This window comes from Schistocerca nitens, chromosome 7, assembly GCF_023898315.1.
Source record: "Schistocerca nitens isolate TAMUIC-IGC-003100 chromosome 7, iqSchNite1.1, whole genome shotgun sequence".
In the NCBI taxonomy this organism is placed as follows: Eukaryota; Metazoa; Arthropoda; class Insecta; order Orthoptera; family Acrididae; genus Schistocerca; species Schistocerca nitens.
This window is the reverse complement of record NC_064620.1, coordinates 504,756,322-504,779,390: the sequence shown is the minus strand read 5'-3', so window position 1 is coordinate 504,779,390 and position 23,069 is coordinate 504,756,322. Positions and strand designations below refer to the sequence as shown.

General features: G+C 39.2%; 1 protein-coding gene across 1 annotated transcript in view; it reads right to left on the bottom strand.

Annotated features, from left to right (window-relative positions):
* Positions 1 to 23,069, bottom strand: part of LOC126194869 (little elongation complex subunit 2-like) — a 221,481-nt gene that overhangs the window by 61,119 nt on the left and 137,293 nt on the right. Inside the window, exons 7-8 of the mRNA XM_049933213.1 lie at positions 20,762 to 20,914; positions 8,702 to 8,849 (exon numbers count right to left, since the gene is read on the bottom strand). Coding sequence (XP_049789170.1) covers positions 8,702 to 8,849; positions 20,762 to 20,914 — 301 coding nt within the window. The remainder of the gene's footprint in view (positions 1 to 8,701; positions 8,850 to 20,761; positions 20,915 to 23,069) is intronic.

Below are 23,069 nucleotides of genomic sequence, written 5' to 3'. Positions count from 1 at the left end.
CTGCAAAGAAGTGAACCATACGTGTGTATTTTACTGTGTAGACTAGTGGTTAGAAAATTAATCATAGTTTTTGTTTTTGTGTTAGTCTTGTGAATATCCTTGTGTAAGGCAGCTTCCTAGTGTAAATTTTCCCATCGCCAGAAAATTAGTCATGCCACAAAGTTTTAATTTTGTGCTAGTAGACAGCATACAGTTCGGTTCAGTGCATTCTAGTTTGAATATTTATCTCGTGCAGTAGCTTTTCGGTAAACAGGATTAGAGGTATCTGTACATGCGTCAACTTCAGTAGAAAAATTTATTTCTGTTTAATAGCTTGTAGTCTCAGAGCACAGTGCGAAATCTGCACAGAAACTTTTAGTGTTACTTTATTCCCCTTTGGTATATTTTATATACATTTCAAACTCAGTAGCGCTATTTGAGATCTTATATCTATTTTATACACAGTACAATATGACTATGAACTGTGGTTGTTGTGAGTGGACACAAGGAGAGGTGGCTGCTGTCCAAAAACAGCTGTAAGCTGCGTTGGATACTGTCGACAAGCTTCTAGCTAATGCTCGAAGTTGCGGTGACGTTGAGTCACCAGTGACGAGACCTGCGACACCCTTTGTGCCACTGGAATTCCCTGGTGACCTGGACGTTGCTGCGGCTTCTGATATGCAACATCTATCTGGTCCACCTCACTCCAGAGTGGGTGGCAGGCAGTGGTGGGTTCGCATGTCACTGGGTGGAAGGCGAAAGAGGGAGCAGGGCGAGCAGCTAGCTCCCTACACCTCAGCAACAGGTATGAGAGAAAAGACGGGGCAGACTTTTAATTTTAAAAAAAGGAGAGAAGTTTTCGAAAGACCTTTGATTTGCAGTAACATATACGCTGCATATTTTCGTATTACGAAAGTATAAATTCGAATTGCACCAAACACAGTGCGTTAGTTTCCGGAGTGTTGAAACCAAGGTTGCATGTCCTTCTATAAGCGAGTCATGTCTCAAGCCATGAGACCTCGCCAGCCGATGACAGCAGCTATTCAGAGCTTAGGACACGTGTTATAGTCAGCCAATAGCAAGATCACTGGTTACATAGCGCGAACACACAAGAGGAAAAGTTAACGGTTTACATTAACCCAGATAACCCTGACGTCCTTCTGGAAGGACGGCGTCACTCACTGTTGAAATTATTTATTTTTATGAACAACACATTTTTGCAACGGACTGTGACGCATTGTTATATGAATTAGGCAGAGTCAGTTGTGTGCTGCGACAGTCAGTTTGACGTTGTCGTTAGTGAGTGAGAAACTGTGTCTTTAAAATAGGGCCTATTTTACCATGGACTAACTGACTGACCTTGTCATCGATGTGTATGTATATTTTCTTTCATATTGCATCAATAATTCTGAAACTTGTCATATAATATCTTCAAGAATTAACCTAAATTATTTACAGGTTCATATTATGATTGAAAGTTTTCGTCAGTTGTAATTCAATAATGTTTTCAACCGTCCTTCCAGAAGGACGTCAGGGTAATATGTTGTCATTTTGTATTCACAGAAAACGATGTACACTGATGGAATTTTTGGACATGTTAGAATCAAAAGATGAGGAAATACCCAATGCTGGCACATGTAGTAAGGATTATGAAACGAAAGGTATGGGGTACGGTGTGGTAATGACTTATGTTGACCAGTTACTTCCACATGTTCCATATCGAATATACTTTGATAACCTCTTTACCACCGTTGAACTACTACATGACCTAAAAGAGAGGGGCGTGGAAGCAACAGGAACAATAAGAGGAAACAGAGCTACGAATTGTACTCTTATCATCTGTAGATAAAATGATAAAAGAAAATAGAGGATCATATGAAGTTTGTTCTGACTCAGCATCCGGGATTTCCATTGTACGTTGGAATGACAACAATGTTGTTGCTGTAGCCACCAACTTTGACGGAGTGCAACCACTACGCTCTGTAGCAAGAACAAAAGAAAAGGATTAGCGTGCCTCAACCTAACTTATTACACTCCTACAATACTCATATGGGAGGCATAGATCGAGCTGACCAAAATGTATCCCTATATAGATGCTCTGTAAGAGGGGGAAAAGTGGTATTTCCCAATCACTGCACCTTTTATAGACATTGCAGAGCAAAATGCCTGGGATCTTTACACGTACAACGAAGAACCCATAGATCATCTGACATTTCGTCGTCGAATTGTCACTGCAATTCTTGAAAGTAACAAAAGAGTCACTACCAGCAGTGGACGTCCTAGTAAGAGGGCCAAACTAGAGTCTAGATTTGATGGAAGAGAACATTAGGTTGCCAAATTACCAACGGACGAGATGATAAAAAAGAAGAAGCAGCTGAAATGTCGAAGTTGCCACAAAAGAACTACTACTACGTGCGTAAAATGTGACGAACCACTTCATGTTTGTTGCTTTTTGTCTTATCATACTAGTGTATAAAATATGTGTATAGGTTATTTTCTTTGTTTTTTGTATTTATTAGCTGTTTTAGCCCATAATTCAAATTTATTTATGTTTATTTGAAAGTATAAAAACCAAAACAAGTTAATTGTGCAATGTCATATACTTTAAAAACATGTTCCCTTATTGTCCTGACGTGCTTCTGGAAGGACGCCCATTTTTGGAAATAGTAAATAAAAATAAATACCCAAAATTGTTTTTATTTCCTTCCTTACAACCTTGTGAATCAACGTTGATAAGATATAAATCAATTTTGAAAAACAGATAATTCAGGACTATCTGGGTTAATGTAAATAGTACCGTACATCTACAAGAAAAGCTAAGCTTTCACATATAATATTGGTCTCTAAGATTAACACGCTACAACAGAAGCTAAGCTTTCACATGTAATATTGATTTTTTTTTTCGTGTGTTATGCTTTAAGATACGTCACACAAATGTGCAAGTAAATTTAAAATTATGACGTAAATGTCTTGGCTCGAAATTCTTGTAAGTGGCTGGTTCTCAAACTGTTCAGTTTCGAACGCTCTGTCATTTAGATATCCATCCCACTTTCTCACACGTAACATATTTTATCTTATGTAAAAAGAAATTTACTTTAAAAGTAACGCTTTTCTAACCACCGTTCGCAGTACTATCCGGAGGCTGTTAAAAATAGGTTCGATTTACCAGTTGCCGGAGAGCGCCAGAAAACTGGAATTATTGTGCGGGTGCAACTGCAGCGTGGTGTAGGAAGCCCGCATGTTCGTGTGCATAAAGCACTAAAAGAGCTTACGTTACACCATAAAAGAAACAGGGCATCAGAGGATACTCCAAAGAGCATTAGAATTTCGTAAACCATACTAAAATGCATAATTCGGCTTGGAAGTGCAAATTGGCTTTTTCCAGATTCACAATGAAGTAGGTCCCATCTGATATTAAGCTTTTCAGTGTTTTTTTTTTTTTTTTTTTTTTTTTTTTTTTTTTTTTTTGGGATGTAAATTTTCTTGGAGTACCAGTACGATCTCAGTTTTGGTTCTTTATTATGGCATAATGCATACATGGCAGAAGATGATAACGTGCACTTGAAATTCAGCGAACAGTTGGAAATAGCCAATACTATAGAATGAAACACTTCGTTTCAAATAACACGATTGCCTCAGCGGAAAGATTAATAAAGCCAAATTTCTTTAGCAAACTTGCAAAAATAACTTCATTGTTCTGCAAGGCGATTAATGCTTGACTACTACTAACTTGGAAATAAAATAAAATCAGAAAACTGAAATTAATAATATATTTTCGCCCTCCATAATTATTTGAATGTATTTTAATTCACTTGATAGCTTCCGGCCACAGAAATCCGTTTTGTTTTCATTTGACGTGGGAGCTGTACACGAAGAGAAGCAGCGAAATCACTCAACGTAAACACGGGTCACGTGGAGACTAACCCCCTCCCCACTGCAACTCAGACAACTCTGTGCAAGCACGAATCTGGCAGCTAGGGCGCGCGAGTAAAATTTTTCTCATTTGCATCTGGCTGCTTGCTGCTACTACCGATACAGCTAACAGCCAAACTTCAAGTCAAGGTTGCTACATAGAAGGTTGGACCAATGTGTTCGGCAGCAATCGGGCGCTTCCGTGTGACGTTACTGTCGAGAAGCGTCAGCAGCGCGAGACGTTCGCATACGGCACTATTGCGCTTAAACTAAAATTAATTTACGAAAAGTGAAGGGCAATATAATGAATTATGGATTCGATCGAAGCTTACCAATACAGGGACTGAATGTTAATACCTGCTACGACTGTGAAACTCTTATATTGTCTCTCTGGTAATGACAAAAGTAAAACTACAGATTTGTGGCTCCCCCTCAATTTATATTCTATTACTCAATATTTTTTGTTAGATAACAAAAATCTGGTACGCTTCAGTCCCTTTTTATATATTTTACAATTTTTAATAGTACTGGAAACGCAACAATTACAAGAGCTTTCAGTTTACTAAACACATTTTGTGCATCACAGTCGGCAATAGTGTGCACCATCTTTTTAATGCAGGTATTAAGCAACAACCATACGTCTAGTTAGTTGAGACATTACTACACATAATGATACAGAAGCCCGGTTTAATGAACTCACATTCAAAAATTTTACGAAGAATTTAAATACCTTAATCAGATCTGGAGGGGAATTCAGAAGCTCTCCACCTGTGTGCTGCTTTCTGCTGCTTGGCCCTCTGTGCCTTTGCAGATGTGTTGCACTGCCTTATCCGGCTGAAGGTTCTGGTTTTAGCGTACACTGTGATGACCTCTTGAGGAATAGTTGGAAACTTCCCAATTAAAAGTCTCGTCAGGTTTCTGATCACATTGCCGCCTTTACACAGACTGCTGCCATGAAAATTTAAAAAAAGCACCTCTAACTGCTTAACAACATCAAACCACTCATCTGATGATTAAGTCACCACGAGACAGTTTCTCAATCCACCCAGACCGTGTATGGTCTTTCGACACTTAGAGTGTCTTACCACTAGGATGACCAAGTGATTTGTCAGTGGAGACGCACCTGGAGGCAATATATCCAGCGATGTAGCGGAGACCTTCTAGAGAACACTCTGAATCTTCTATCAAAGGTGAAATAATTAAGTCATGTAGTGTAATGTCCCTCATTTGTTGGTCACCTTCTATCATTGACAACGCTTCCTCAATGCCCGACCCAAGTCCTGTAAACAGGTTGGAAGTCAAATAATTTGTATCAGTTTCCGCTGAGACTGGACAAGAACTGCGTAACTGAATGTCCGCAATACTTTTGTTCATAACTAAAATACGCAAACGGCTTTTCAATTCCACTGGTAAGGGATGATCATAGGCTCTGCCAACTGCTCTTATCTGGGAAAATAAGTTTTCAAGGCAGTCTTGGTTGAACCTTGAGGTCAATACATAGTTCAAACCGTAGCCTTGTTTTAAATCCGAGAAACAACCCAGCAATGACCGAATCGAGGTGAGTAATCCCTTTCGGAAAGGAAGTAAAGTTTTATGATTTCCCACTCTCATTTTTTCACAGACGGAGTAGAATCTGCGAAGAACTTCCTCCTGGGTCTCCTGACACAATCCAAAAGCACTTGAAATTGGTCGTTTGCCGACAGGTACCCTCTAATTCATAACATCAAAAGTGTCGTTCACCAATTTGAAGAATTCTGCAGTGCCTTTTTCTTCAGGCATTGCAAAAGAAATTGCTTCTGATACAGTGTTGGAAAAGAGTTGGCAGGCAAGATGAATGCGCTGTCGATCTCTTCCACAAACTGTCAGATGATGAGCAGTAAGCTTAGGGCACAGTTTCAGTTCTCCATTATCTTTCGACAATAGCTGCTCGATTACGCGCTTTGTTATCGCTCTTCCGTCACTTAATGAGAAACCATAATCTAAAAGGTGGTTTCTGAGAAGTTTCACCATATGTGGTACATCAGCAAATACCCAAACACGTTTCGTTTCATCATCTGGGTTGGTGAAGCACGTGTTTGTGTAGTCGATGTGGAATTCCTTCCACACTTTCCCATTTTTACCCCCCAAATCAGACACTATACCAACTACGACAAATCCCACTTTCTGCGTCTCTCTGACGATACTGATCAGTGAATCCCGATTCATCGTAGTATCAAAGTTATAATATACGGCCTGCTTCCAGGTTCCACACAAACCACGTGCCATAACAACCTGTATCTGGCTATGTGGTCCGTATATGGTGTCAGTTTCTTGGTCGTAGCATATGCGACTGTCCACATTCATTTCGTCAAAGCTTAACACACACAGCTTCTCTGCTTGACTTAAGTTTGTTGCTTGCTTATTCATTAAGTACAATACATCAGTCAAAATTCCGGGAACACAACGAAAAGAATTGGATATCCATCGTTTTAACATAGAAAATCCAGGTACTGGATCCCCATTATATTTCTTACATAAATATAAGTTTTTCTGGACAGAGAACGCAGAAGCAAGGCTTTGCTTATATCTTCCTGGGTCCAATGGGTGCTCTTCTTTGATTTCATTAGACATTCAATTTGTGCGTTCGTAAACACTTTTTTTAAAACTAGGTGTACTTTAGTTGATACTGAAGGCTTTGGCATAGCTTTCTCTGTCTGCTTAAAGCATGAGCAAGTAATTTGTTTCTCGTTCTCAGCGTGTTGTTTTCAGCTATCAAACGCTTATTTTTTTCTGTCTGTAGCGATAATTCCTTATGAAGCCTCTTCATTTCATCCTCGATGCGACCTTTTTCAGTTTCTGTGCTTTGATTCACTTTTTTTTCTTCGGTGACAGTGAAGCTAGTCTGTTAAGTGCACGTTTACGTGTTTTACGATCTTTCCTTCTGTCATTTCTTTCTTGGACAGAAGACGAAGCAGCAGCAGCTGCTGCAGATGTGGCTTTAATGAGGTGCAATGAAGGAACTGCAGTCGGCTTTAAGATCTTCTTTGGCGGAAGTTTCATTAATTCAGCTTGGAGATCCCGTAAATAATCGTCTTCTTTGAAATGTACGCTACAGATAGTAGCATTTTTAATGTTAATACTATCACTTCTTCTACAGAGCTGAGCCCACCGAGCACATGTTTCAAGATCTTTCGGAAACTTATGATAGGAAATACTACTCCCTTTAGTCTTCTGATTATAGTTTTCACACACAGACACGGCACAAGTCGGCATTGTTACAGTGTCGCAGAAAGAATAAACTCGATTCAACACGATAACAAACAGCAACAACACAAAACTTACTTGCTTCTACACATAAGAAAGCGCGCGCTAACTGAGCGGAGTTTCTCGACGTTGACGTCATGCGCAGTACAGCGAAAAATCTCTGTTCTGCGCACGCATTATGCCCCCCCCCCCCCTGCTCCAAGTAGCGGGAGAAGTTACTGCTCATATGCGAGTAAAATGCGCATGCGCAACAGACCGCGGGCAACTGGTCAAACGAACCTAATGTGAACAGTTGTGACGTCAAGCTCATAACAAGCACTTTATTGTTACGTAGAATTACAGTCTGCGCCCTACGGTCTTTGACATATTTTTGCTATTTGCAGACGCTTGTGTGCGCACTATTTTTTGTTGTTGTAAATTGCACATTACCTTTGCCACTAAAGTTTTATTTTTTTCCCTCTCGTTTATATTTTATTGCTGCTAGAGATCAATTCTGCAGTCAAAATTACAAAAATTTAACTGAAAGCTAAAACAATGAAAAATTCCCGGAATTCCGAAAAATTCCCGAGTTTTTCCCGGTTTTCTCCCGGATGATAAAATTCCCGGGTTTTTCCCGGTTGTCCCGGGTCGTATACACGCTGCACCTCTTGCCAACATTTATTTCCATTTAACTTTTTTTAAACCCTCTGCATTGACCAGAATTTTGTTTTAAGCTCCCATACTCATCTGTATACAAGTAAATAAAAAATCTGTTGTAAATTCGTATCTTAACTATTGATATTTCTGTAGAACTACATGAGCATTACAGTTATGTTTGTATAATTACCATGACACCAAAGCCATATCTATGGAATCAAACAAGTCTATGGTTAGTATTTTTAAAATAAATGGAAAAGACAAGTTACCAAACTTACTTCTAAAAAAGATTATGCTTTGGCTGTTGCAAGTGGATTTCCAAACCTATTATATTAGCTGCTATTGAAAATTACATTTACTGAGCTGTTTACAAACATGTTCAATGAGCAACTTACGTGTTTAGTACGTGTAACATAAAATGCAAACATGTCAGGCATTTTAAAGACTTGCAAGTGGTGTAAGAGCACTGCCACATCTTAAGGCTGAGTGCCTGGTCTGCTCTTGAAAACGGAAAAAGCTAGTATTTTCTACATACATTTCAGTGTCACGTGAAATTCCGGGAGAAATGGAATCCAGTAACGAAGTTCTTGGATGCATAAGTTTGTTAGCTTTGAGGAACTGAACTACTGCTTCAGCACTCTTCTGAAGACACTAGTGATCTTAGAAGGTTCCATAGTGGAGGAGTAGACAACTGGTTGTGAGGACACTGTCCTCAATTAATACAGAAGCATCCTCTGAACCACACTATCACACACTTGACATCCAAAGTGAAGTGAGGTGCCACCTTGAGATAGGAGTCCAAGGACATTCCTGGCTGTCTCCGCCTCTTATTTTTATTTTTTTAAAGAAGGAGGAGGAGGAGAAGGACAAGAGCATGCTGAGGAACAATGAACAATATTATTAATTTCATGACTGCTGATGCTAGACTTACTTCAAAACCCCTTGACTTCGTGGGCGACACAGAAGAGCTCTGATACCGTATTTGTGATACCATTTATTTTTATCCATAATACTCATGCTCCTTGGTGGCAACGGTTTATCAATATAAACAACTTTTTTGCTGGAATATGAGACATTTGCTGAAAAACAGATAGAAGTTTCTGTAAATATTTAAAATAGCACACATTTCTGAATTTTAGCAATGTTAAGTTGAAAAAGTGTAAAAAGCAATCTTTACAACTTTAAGTGTGTAGTAAGTGAAAGCTAATATCCTTCTTTATTTTTTATTTTAAATACTACTATTGTTACTCTGGGCTCAAATTTAGTTTAACAGGTACACAAAAGCTTCATTATATAGAAATTCTGCCATCAGACTGAAAGCTATTATACATATTTTACATGAAACATTAATAAATAAATAACTTTACTGTGCATATCATTACTATGAAATGTCAATATTGTTTCCTAGTCATCCAATGTACTAATAATTTTCTTGTAGCATCGTCTCCCTTCAAAACTGATCTTTCAGAGACATGCATTACTAAAAACAGTATGAGTGTTTGTTGCAGAATATTTTGGTTTGATACCAAGGTGCATTTCACTGCAATACACATGTAATGACAAAATTGCTAATTGCTTTCAGCTGATATACACATGTTAGTTGTCAAAAGAGTTCATGAGCCATCTGCAGGGCGTGCTGTGTTTCCGTTGGTTTAGCACTCCCTGATTATGACTTTCCATGGCTGTTGTTCTTAGAGACCGATTCATTCCAGATTTTCTTTTCTTTTAATTCTATTCACATACTTCTGTTAACTTCTCAGTTGATAAGAAATACTAATTTCCATTATGTTCTTCTTTGTGCATTAAATAACATTCTCTCCTTCCCATGACGTTAGTATTTGTGTTTGAGGTATGACTAAATTTCAAGAACACAGACTAATATTTTTAGGACAGCTAATCTTCTAGAAGCTCCGAAACTGGTGACCCTGACTTTATTTATTCATATTACACACTGGAAGAAAAGATTTAACACGACTGAATCACTTATCAAAACTGTACCATCACTCTCTTGGCTTCCTGTGCATTTACCACCTTTCTGGCTGCACAAACCAGCACTGTAGTTCACACAAGAGGAGGCCAGCATTCTCTAAGCAAGAATTGTGGCAGACTCTACTGATAAGCCAGCAGACCACAAATCCGGTGCATAATTAAAGATGTAATCACAGCCCCACCTGTGACAGATACTTATGAAACAATGGAGAACTGATCCATGAGGTGTCTACCTCACTAGAGGAATGTGTTCGGCAAGTTTTAACGCAAGAACATTAGTTCTCACAATACATTAGGGATATGTGCAGTAAAGTTGATACTGATACAGTCGCAATAGCATACTATGTATCTCGTGGAGCAGTCATCTACCACCTCAAGTGAAAGCAATTTACTGCATTGCAAGCCAACATTGCCTTGGACAAAGTAGCTGAATTAGCAGACAAGGTATTCGACGCAGTAACGCCTGCAATGGTAAGGTGTAATGAATGTAGATGATGATGGTAGCATTGCTGAAAACATTTGCTGGCAAAAAAGGTTGATTCTATTTTTGTGTTAACACATGGTGTTTTGTTTACTGTCAACCTAACCTCACTTTCCCATTTCCTGTACGTGTGCTCAGTACAATGTCTAATCGTGGTTGTAAAAACTCTGCTGACAGTTTTTGTTATATTTGTGGTGAATTTGCGATTAAAAACACAAAAGAAACTTTGTGAAAAAGATTTATCTATCATACTTTTGATCTAAACTTGGTGATCAAGATAAATCTCGAGCGCCGCATAAGGTATGTTACGTGTGTGTTGAAGATCTGAGAAAATTGTCCAAAAAAGAGAAAAGAGCCTTCACGTTTACTGTTCCTATGATATGGAGGAAGCCAAGAAATCATTCCGATGACTACTACTTTTGCAGTGTTGATATTACTGGTCATAATTTGAAAAACTTCCCCCATGAACCATGGACCTTGCCGTTGGTGGGGAGGCTTGCGTGCCTCAGCGATACAGATGGCCGTACCGCAGGTGCAACCACAACGGAGGGGTATCTGTTGAGAGGCCAGACAAACATGTGGTTCCTGAAGAGGGGCAGCAGCCTTTTCAGTAGTTGCAGGGGCAACAGTCTGGATGATTGACTGATCTGGCCTTGTAACATTAACCAAAACGGCCTTGCTGTGCTGGTACTGCGAACGGCTGAAAGCAAGGGGAAACTACAGCCGTAATTTTTCCCGAGGACATGCAGCTTTACTGTATGATTAAATGATGATGGCGTCCTCTTGGGTAAAATATTCCGGAGGTAAAATAGTCCCCCATTCGGATCTCCGGGCGGGGACTACTCAAGAGGACGTCGTTATCAGGAGAAAGAAAACTGGCATTCTACGGATCGGAGCGTGGAATGTCAGATCCCTTAATCGGGCAGGTAGGTTAGAAAATTTAAAAAGGGAAATGGAGAGGTTAAAGTTAGATATAGTGGGAATTAGTGAAGTTCGGTGGCAGGAGGAACAAGACTTTTGGTCAGGTGATTACAGGGTTATAAATACAAAATCAAATAGGGGTAATGCAGGAGTAGGTTTAATAATGAATAAAAAAATAGGAGTGCGGGTTAGCTACTACAAACAGCATAGTGAACGCATTATTGTGGCCAAGATAGACCCAAAGCCCATGCCTACTACAGTAGTACAAGTTTATATGCCAACTAGCTCTGCAGATGATGAAGAAATTGATGAAATGTATGACAAGATAAAAGAAATTATTCAGGTAGTGAAGGGAGATGAAAATTTAATAGTCATGGGTGACTGGAATTCGTCAGTAGGAAAAGGGAGAGAAGGAAACATAGTAGGTGAATATGGATTGGGGGGAAGAAATGAAAGAGGAAGCCGCCTTGTAGAATTTTGCACAGAGCATAACTTAATCATAGCTAACACTTGGTTCAAGAATCATAAAAGAAGGTTGTATACCTGGAAGAATCCTGGAGATGCTAATAGGTATCAGATAGATTATATAATGGTAAGACAGAGATTTAGGAACCAGGTTTTAAATTGTAAGACATTTCCAGGGGCTGATGTGGATTCTGACCACAATCTATTGGTTATGAACTGCAGATTGAAACTGAAGAAACTGCAAAAAGGTGGGAATTTAAGGAGATGGGACCTGGATAAACTGAAAGAACCAGAGGTTGTAGAGAGTTTCAGGGAGAGCATAAGGGAACAATTGACAGGAATGGGGGAAAGAAATACAGTAGAAGAAGAATGGGTAGCTCTGAGGGATGAAGTAGTGAAGGCAGCAGAGGATCAAGTAGGTAAAAAGACGAGGGCTAATAGAAATCCTTGGGTAACAGAAGAAATATTGAATTTAATTGATGAAAGGAGAAAATATAAAAATGCAGTAAATGAAGCAGGCCAAAGGGAATACAAACGTCTCAAAAATGAGATCGACAGAAAGTGCAAAATGGCTAAGCAGGGATGGCTAGAGGACAAATGTAAGGATGTAGAGGCTTGTCTCACTAGGGGTAAGATAGATACTGCCTACAGGAAAATTAAAGAGACCTTTGGAGAGAAGAGAACCACTTGTATGAATATCAAGAGCTCAGATGGCAACCCAGTTCTAAGCAAAGAAGGGAAGGCAGAAAGGTGGAAGGAGTATATAGAGGGTTTATACAAGGGCGATGTACTTGAGGACAGTATTATGGAAGTGGAAGAGGATGTAGATGAAGATGAAATGGGAGATAAGATACTGCGTGAAGAGTTTGACAGAGCACTGAAAGACCTGAGTCGAAACAAGGCCCCGGGAGTAGACAACATTCCATTAGAACTACTGATGGCCTTGGGAGAGCCAGTCATGACAAAACTCTACCATCTGGTGGGCAAGATGTATGAGACTGGCGAAATACCCACAGACTTCAAGAAGAATATAATAATTCCAATACCAAAGAAAGCAGGTGTTGACAGATGTGAAAATTACCGAACTATCAGTTTAATAAGTCACAGCTGCAAAATACTAATGCGAATTCTTTACAGACGAATGGAAAAACTGGTAGAAGCGGACCTCGGAGAAGATCAGTTTGGATTCCGTAGAAATGTTGGAACACGTGAGGCAATACTAACCTTATGACTTATCTTAGAAGAAAGATTAAGAAAAGGCAAACCTACGTTTCTAGCATTTGTAGACTTAGAGAAAGCTTTTGACAACGTTAACTGGAATACTCTCTTTCAAATTCTGAAGGTAGCAGGGGTAAAATACTGGGAGCGAAAGGCTATTTACAATTTGTACAGAAACCAGATGGCAGTTATAAGAGTCGAGGGGCATGAAAGGGAAGCAGTGGTTGGGAAAGGAGTGAGACAGGGTTGTAGCCTCTCCCCGATGTTATTCAATCTGTATATTGAGCAAGCAGTAAAGGAAACAAAAGAAAAATTCGGAGTAGGTATTAAAATTCATGGAGAAGAAGTAAAAACTTTGAGGTTCGCCGATGACATTGTAATTCTGTCAGAGACAGCAAAGGACTTGAAAGAGCAGTTGAACGGAATGGACAGTGTCTTGAAAGGAGGATATAAGATGAACATCAACAAAAGCAAAACGAGGATAATAGAATGTAGCCAAATTAAATCGGGTGATGCTGAGGGGATTAGATTAGGAAATGAGACACTTAAAGTAGTAAAGGAGTTTTGCTATTTAGGGAGTAAAATAACTGATGATGGTCGAAGTAGAGTGGATATAAAATGTAGACTGGCAATGGCAAGGAAATCGTTTCTAAAGAAGAGAAATTTGTTAACATCGAGTATAGATTTAAGTGTCAGGAAGTCGTTTCTGAAAGTATTTGTATGGAGTGTAGCCATGTATGGAAGTGAAACATGGACGATAACCAGTTTGGACAAGAAGAGAATAGAAGCTTTCGAAATGTGGTGTTACAGAAGAATGCTCAAGATAAGGTGGGTAGATCACGTAACTAATCAGGAGGTATTGAATAGGATTGGGGAGAAGAGAAGTTTGTGGCATAACTTGACTAGAAGAAGGGATCGGTTGGTAGGACATGTTTTGAGGCATCAAGGGATCACATATTTAGCATTGGAGGGCAGCGTGGAGGGTAAAAATCGTAGAGGGAGACCAAGAGATCAATACACTAAGCAGATTCAGAAGGATGTAGGTTGCAGTAGGTACTGGGAGATGAAGAAGCTTGCACAGGATAGAGTAGCATGGAGAGCTGCATCAAACCAGTCTCAGGACTGAAGACCACAACAACAACAACAATTTGAAAAACAAGAAGGCAATAAGCTACCATAACCATCCACCCGCCACCTGACCAGTAGGGCATGGTGTAGATTTGCCATTTCCTGAACCACCACATGTTTTAAATTCTATTCCAACAGAAGTATTTTCTGATGTACAATGTGATTTAGATGAACCAGATGATGACGAATTCCAGTGTAATACAGAAACTGTTTACTCAAACCGAGCTTAATGATTTGGTTAGGGATATTGGTTTAACAAAAGAAAAAGCTGAATTGCTTGGCTCCAGACTAAAAGAAAAGAACTTATTGGCAGTTGGAACCAGCACATACACGTATAGAAAGAGAGAGCAGCAATTTTCCAAGTTTTTCCAACAAGAAGCTGATTCAGTGTACTGCTCAGACATTCCCGGTCTGATGAATGAGTTTCGTATTTAATATAAAAAGGAAGACTGGAGGCTGTTTACTGATTCATCCAAACTTGTTTAAAGGCTGTTTTATTACACAATGGTAACACGTATGCATCTTTACCTCTTGGACATTCTTTACATATGAAAGAAAACTATGAAAACCTAGAAATAGTGCTAAATAAAATAGGATATTCTGCCCATAGTTGGATGATACGTGGCAATCTAAAAGTAACATACATGTTCCTTGGTTAGCAAGGTGGCTTTACCAAATTCCCATGTTTCTTGAGTCAGGACAGTAGGGCTAGGCATCAACACTGGTGCAGAATAACTCGCCTGTGAGGGAGTCTTAAAAACCTGGTGAGAAGACCATTCTACGCAAAAACCTTATAGATCCAAAAAACATACTCCTACCACCTCTACGGATCGGAGCGTGGAATGTCAGATCCCTTAATCGGGCAGGTAGGTTAGAAAATTTAAAAAGGGAAATGGATAGGTTGAAGTTAGATATAGTGGGAATTAGTGAAGTTCGGTGGCAGGAGGAACAAGACTTTTGGTCATGTGAATACAGGGTTATAAATACAAAATCAAATAGGGGTAATGCAGGAGTAGGTTTAATAATGAATAAAAAAATAGGAATGCGGGTAAGATACTACAAACAGCATAGTGAACGCATTATTGTGGCCAAGATAGACACGAAGCCCATGCCTACTACAGTAGTACAAGTTTATATGCCAACTGGCTCTGCAGATGTTGAAGAAATTGATGAACTGTATGATGAGATAAAAGAAATTATTCAAGTAGTGAAGGGAGATGAAAATTTAATAGTCATGGGTGACTGGAATTCGAGAGTAGGAAAAGGGAGAGAAGGAAACATAGTGGGTGAATATGGATTGGGGGAAAGAAATGAAAGAGGAAGCCGTCTGGTAGAATTTTCCACAGAGCATAACTTAATCATAGCTGACACTTGGTTCAAGAATCATAAAAGAAGGTTGTACACATGGAAGAAGCCTGGAGATACTAGAAAGTATCACATAGATTATATAATGGTAAGACAGAGATTTAGGAACCAGGTTTTAAGTTGTAAGACATTTCCAGGGGGAGATGTGAACTCTGACCACAATCTATTGGTTATGAACTGTACATTAAAACTGAAGAAACTGCAAAAAGGCGGGAATTTAAGGAGATGGGACCTGGATAAACTGACTAAACCAGAGGTTGTACAGAGCTTCAGGGAGAGCATCAGGGAACAACTGACAGGAATGGGGGGGGGGGGGGGGGGAATACAGAAGAAGAAGAAGAATGGGTAGCTCTGAGGGATGAAGTAGTGAAGGCGGCAGAGGATCAAGTAGGTAAAAAGACAAGGGCTTGTAGAAATCCTTGCGTAACAGAAGAAATATTGAATTTAATTGATGAAAGGAGAAAATATAAAAACACAGTAAATGAAGAAGGCAAAAAGGAATACAAACGTCTCAAAAATGAGATCGATAGGAAGCGCAAATTGGCTAAGCACGGATGGCTAGAGGACAAATGTAAGGACGTAGAGGCTTATCTCACCAGGGGTAAGATAGATACTGCCTACAGGAAAATTAAAGAATCTTTGGAGAAAAGAGAGTCACTTGTATGAATATCAAGAGCTCAGATGGAAACCCAGATCTAAGCAAAGAAGGGAAAGCAGAAAGGTGGAAGGATTATACAGAGGGTCTATACAAGGGCGATGTACTTGAGGACAATATTATGGAAACGGAAGAGGTAGTAGATGAAGATGAAATGAGAGTTACAATACTGCGTGAAGAGTTTGACAGAGCACTGAAAGACCTGAGTCGAAACAAGGCCCCGGGAGTAGACAACATTCCATTAGAACTACTGACGGCCTTGGGAGAGCCAGTCCTGACAAAACTCTACCATCTGGTGAGCAAGATGTATGAGACAGGCAAAATACCCTCAGACTTCAAGAAGAATATAATAATTACAATCCCAAAGGAAGTGAAAATTACCGAACTATCAGTTTAATAAGTCACAGCTGCAAAATACTAACGCGAATTCTTTGCAGACGAATGGAAAAACTGGTAGAAGCCGACCTCGGGGAAGATCAGTTTGGATTCCGCAGAAATGTTGGAACACGTGAGGCAATACTGACCCTATGACTTATCTTAGAAGCTAGATTAAGGAAAGGCAAACCTACATTTCTAGCATTTGTAGACTTAGAGAAAGCTTTCGACAATGTTGACTGGAATACTCTCTTTCAAATTCTAAAGATGGCAGGGGTAAAATACGGGGAGCGAAAGGCTATTTACAATTTGTACAGAAACCAGATGGCAGTTATAAGAGTCGAGGGGCATGAAAGGGAAGGAGCGGTTGGGAAGGGAGTGAGACAGGGTTGTAGCCTCTCCCCGATGTTATTCAATCTGCATATTGAGCAAGCAGTAAAGGAAACAAAAGAAAAATTCGGAATAGGTATTAAAATCCATGGAGAAGAAATAAAAACTTTGAGGTTCGCCAATGACATTGTAATTCTGTCAGAGACAGCAAAGGACTTGGAAGAGCAGTTGAACAGAATGGACAGTGTGGATGAACATCAACAAAAGCAAAACGAGGATAATGGAATGTAGTCGAATTAAGTCAGCTGATGCTGAGGGAATTAGATTAGGAAATGAGACACTTCAAGTAATAAAGGAGTTTTGCTATTTGGGGAGCAAAATAACTGATCATGGTCGAAGTAGAGAGGATATAAAATGTAGACTGGCAATGGCAAGGAAAGCGTTTCTAAAGAAGAGAAATTTGTTAACATCGAGTATAGATTTAAGTGTCAGGAAGTCGTTTCTGAAAGTATTTGTATGGAGTGTAGCGATGTATGGAAGTGAAACATGGACAATAAATAGTTTGGATAAGAAGAGAATAGAAGCTTTTGAAATGTGGTGCTACAGAAGAATGCTGATGATTAGATGGGTGAATCACATAACTAATGAGGAGGTGTTGAATAGAATTGGGGAGAAGACGAGTTTGTGGCACAACTTGACAAGAAGAAGGGACCGGTTGGTGGGACATGTTCTGAGACATCAAGGGATCACAAATTTAGCATTGGAGGGCAGTGTGGAGGGTAAAAATCGTAGAGGGAGACCAAGAGATGAATACACTAAGCAGATTCAGAAGGATGTAGGTTGCAGTAAGTACTGGGAGATGAAGAAGCCTGCACGGGATAGAGTAGCATGGAGAGCTGCATCAAACCAGTCTCAGGACTGAAGACAACAACAACCACCTCTACATATAAAGTCAGGCCTAATGAAACAGGTTGTAAAGGCTTTGCCTAAAGATGGACCATGTTTTAAGTATCTCTGCCAAAAGTTTCCACACCTTTCAGAAGCTAAATTAAAAGAAGGCGCCTTTGTCAGAGCTGACACTAGAAAATTGATGTTTGATGCTAACTTTGAATCCACAATGACCTTAAATGAGAAAGAAGCTTGGGTATTATTCAAGCAGGTCATTACAAAGTTCTTAGTACATGAAAAAGTCCCAGAATATAATATTAAATAAGTTTAAAACTTCAGGGAGTTTAATGAGCCTGAAAATTTCACTTTTTTGAAGAGTCACCTTGATTACTTCCCACACAATATGGAAGATGTTAGTGAGGAGCAAGGAGAGCGTTATGACCAGTACATTAAAGTGATGGAAAAACGCTACCAAGGCCACTGGAACACCAACATGATGGGGGACTACTGTCGGTCACTTCACCGAGAAGTTCAGCAAGTGACTCATCGTAGAAAAAGCTACACAAGCTTCAAAGTAAAAAGAGAAAGAAAATGCAAACCAAGTCCAGCTGACAAGTGAAACCTTTTTAACACATATCATTGTTTTAAATAGCTTACTGTAAAAATAAACCATGCTTATGTTGTAACAAAGCATTTCATTAATTTCCCTGTTTCCTGTATAGCATAGGATATTTATATAATAAAACAAAGATCAGCTACCAAAGTAAAAAAAGTTTCTAAAAAAAAAAAAAAAAATGTTCTGTTGGCCTGTGTAATCAGTCTTAAAAATTTACACTACATAAAATGTACTGAAGTAAAAGACATGGTAAAATTGTGCAATGAAGTTGCTTCATACAGAAATTCTAGTGATGAAAACCCATTGCTGAAATAGTGAAAACTGCAACTCCCACCCATTTCTTTCCACATCTGAATCACATGTTGAGTCTTCTGCCAAATATGTGGTGTCACCGCTAGACACCACACTTGCTAGGTGGTAGCTTTAAATCGGCCGCGGTCCATTAGTACATGTCGGATCCGCGTGTCGCCACTGTGTGATCGTAGACCGAGCGCCACCACAAGGCAGGTCTCGAGAGACTGACCAGGACTCGCCCCAGTTGTACGGACGACATTTCTAGCGACTACACGTATGAAGCCTTTCTCTCATTTGCCGAGAGACAGTTAGAATAGCCTTCACTTAAGTCCATGGCTACGACCTAGCAAGGCGCCATTAACCATATCTGGAGAGAGTCTCACTTGTATTAACCATAGCGATGTACCACAAGAGGGAATAAAGTTAAGTATACGAGAAGCTCCGTTCTTTTCTTTATAGCTTTCATCACGTATCCTGTTTCAGACTTCACGCCAGTCGGCGTGTGTGTACGCGTGCCTTTCGGTTACCCGTCACTGTGGACTGGCTGCCTTGTCAGTCCACTACAAAATAAATATAATAATAACAAAACAGTGAAACAGACTGAAAGTGAGAACTGTGAAATCCACTTTGGCAATCAGATTTGGCCTTGTAAGTGCAGAGAAATGTTGGCTGCACCTGCCAGAATCATCATCATCATCATCATCATCATCATCGAAGGATAATACAGTTTTTGTGGCAGATTTTGATGAACAGGGGGCTGCACCTGCCAGAATCATCATCATCATCATCATCATCATCATTGAAGGATAATACAGTTTTTGTGGCAGATTTTGACGAACAGGGAATTTTTTAAAGTGAGTACAATACATGTAACTTTCGTAACTGCACACGATAATATTCAACAATTTAACATTGCCTCTAGGGCCATTTTAGTTACTTCACCTTTCAAGTTTCAAATTTCACTACATCTTATATAACTAGTTTTTCTGTTCTGTCCACATTCTTTACATGGCGAGAGAAGTATTCAATGATAACCGTGCTTGTTAGTTCTAGTGATTTTTTGGTGAATTTTAGAAAAAGAGTTTGTGTATTTTCATTTCCCAAGTTAGTTGGCAACACTGACTGTCCTCTCCCCTTGGGCAGTCAAAATTCTAGTTTGTTTACACTCGCAGCCAACGGCCACTACATTGTGTGTGCACCGTGCTCTATAGCAGTTGGAAACAACATCTATCCTGTTTTTTGACTGCGCCCCAAAATTCTTCCCCTAACGTTCAAATAGAGTTGCTTTCAGTTCTACTTCTACGCTAAGTGCCTTGTCAGTCCTACCTGTAGCGTTGTCAAGCATGGGTCGCACTACTATGAACACCCACACAAGGCAGAAATTAATTGAATTGTTCATGAAAAGGCAAAGAAAGTTGGAGAAACATGTTAAATCAGACACACATTACATTCCAGAAAGCTTAGAACAGTCAAATGAAGAAAACAAAGGTTTTGGAAAAGGAAAGTTGTTGCAGTTTCTGCAAATGCAAACGTTCTACTCAAAATGTTCCCAGTCAGCATTTTTTAACAGCCAATTTCAAAGAACTACAGCTTTGTTGTCTTCACTTGTGTAGCATGATAATCTTTTAAATTGGTGCTTCTAATCATTCACAAACAAATGAATAGATGCAAATTATGACGAAAATAGATGCTACATTTTCTGGTTCCTGATGACAGGTACAGTACGGCTTGTCTAAACCCTTACTGTTTACTCTCATAATGAGCTCCACAGAACACAATGTGAGAATGAATGAATTCGAAAAGATAGAGCTCAACTGTAATTATGAATATTTGGTGTCATGACATTACAAAACATACTCCTGCTTTTGTCATATAAATAACATGTATTTCCAGGTCTGCTGTTAAGTCTACACTTACCTTCACACTACCACTATCCACTCATTTTATCACTAGTTTTCATTTCGTAAATATGGCAATATTTTAAGTACCACATAAAGTAAAACATTCACTTAACTGACCCACATTTTGTTGGGTTTCTTTCTATATGGATCTCACATAATGGTTGTTCAAACAATGGAAAATCCAGGATGGGATAATGTCAACATTATAAGAAGAATACATTGCCACATTATAAGAAGAATACATTGCCACTCACCATACAGAGCAGATGTTGATTCAACATCTCCACTATATGGTGAGTAGCAATATATACTTTTTATAACACTGTCATCGCAGTAATCTGTAGTTATACTTTCAACATACTTACTTGATATCTCTTCTCTTACAACAACAGGGATGTCCCATTCTGTATCATATTCTGGGGAGAAATTGTCCATAATGCATTTCAAACCACTCATTGATATGACCACATCAGGTCCACAACCAGAGACAATATTCTGAGCTGTTTTGTCTCTGCTCACTGCAAATAAAATGGACAGTAGTGATTACGGGCAGTGAGAAATATACACTCATTGCATAAACAACAATTACTGACCACAAGCCAATAAGTGCACCTGAAAAGCAGTGAAGCTCACAAAATACAAGGTACAGAAAGCTAAGGTACAGAAAGCTTAAGTTGAGAGCAGTGAGATTTGTGGGGAAAATTTAAGTGTGTGTAGAAAGAACAGTCTAAAAGGAAATGGAGGTAGTGTATCTGTCGAAGTACACAAGAAACTCAAATCCACTGAGAGGGAAACTGAAGCAAGAAGCAAGACTCAGTATCAGGGGTGGCCAACAGACTTAATCTCCTGTTGCAACTGAAAACTGTAACATAGAAACTCAGTTGGTTTGAATGCAAGTTTACAAACCATACTGTAATCATTGGTAGAGACTATAATCACCTAACAGTGAATTGGAAAAATTACAGTTTCATTAATAGGTGGCATGCCACGAAATTCTGTAAAATATTACTAAAATCATTCTCGGAAAACTCCCTAGAACACAGCTTGGAACCCCACTCATGATGGAAATATATCTAATGGCAAGAAATATACCTGACCTCTTTGGGGGATGGCCACATTGAAACTGGTATTAGTGACCAAGAGACAGCTGTGGCAACAATGATTACCAGAGTACAAAACAAAACTAAAACAAACAGAAAGATATGCATGTTCAATAAACTAGATAAAAAAGCAGTAGAATCATATCTCAATGAGGAACTTTAAACTTTCATCAAGAATGTATCCAGAAGAACAGTTCATAATGGGAGGGACCACCATGGTACACAGGGACTGTAAAGAAACAGACTATTTATAATAGGTGTAAAACCAAGTATAGAGCTATAGATAGAGAGAAGCTGAATGGAACACATTCGATTGTCAAGAGAGCAAGGCATGAAGACTTCAGTGAGAACCATAGCAGAATAATTTTAAATCATCTTTCACACAACCCAAAGAAATTCTGGTCATATGGAAAGGCTGTCAGTGGGACCAAAGTTAATGTTCAGTCATTTGCAGATGAGGCAGGAACCGCAAAAAGCAAAAGCAAAAATTTCTAACCCCATTTCTAAATGATAGTTTACAATTAAAAACCCAGGAGAATGATCTGAATTTAATCCTTGTACCACTGAAGAGACAAGTGAAATAAGCGGTAGTGTCATTGGCACTGAGGAACAGTTGAAACCATTAAAACTGACAAAGCTTCTGGGCCCAAAGAAATCCCTATCAGTTACTATACTTAATTTGAAGCACCTCTTTTAACTATAATCTACTGTAGAACCCTTGAACAAAAAACCATGTCCAATAGTTGGAAAAAGGCACAGATCGCACCAGTTTACAAAAAGAGTGGTAGCAGTGATTTACAAATCTACCATTAAGTATCCTCGACATTGATTTGTTACATAATCTCACAATATATTCTGAGCTCGAACGTAACAAGGTGAACAGAATGACCTCTTTCAATCCAACCAACATGGGTTCTGAAAACATTGATCATGTGATACCAAACTCGCACTTTTCTCCCATGACATACTGAAAGCTTTGGATCAAGGCAGTCAGACAGATGCAGTATTCCTTGATTTCCAAAAAGCATTTGATTCAGTATCACATCTATGCTTATTATCAAAAGCATGGTCATATGGGGGTACCAAGCAAAATTTGTGGCTGGGCTGAGGATTTATTTTTATACGAAGGATGCAGCATGTTATCTTGGATGGAGAGTCATTGATAGATGCAGAAGTAACTTTGGGTGTGCTCCATGGAAGTGAGTTGGGACTCTTGTTGATCACATCATGCAGGGTGTACATAATTAAAGCACCAGTTTTAAACTGCTGTAGAAAGAGAACCACTGCTCAGAATGTCATCAAATTTGAACAGAATTGTATTGATGCAGGAGAACTGTCATGGAACAAAAAAGAAAATTGAATGAATACTTTACCAATTTAACACATATGGGGTCACTACAAATAACAGATGGATCACAATCAGGGCGTATACGAGGACAAGGAAAAAAAATTCCCAGATTTCTCCAGGAATTCCCGGTTAAAAATACACTTTCTCCCGGGTGAAAACATACTTTTTTCCCCTGTTAACTGACAGTATATTTTCTCTCGGAACTGTCTAACTTATCAGTCCTTT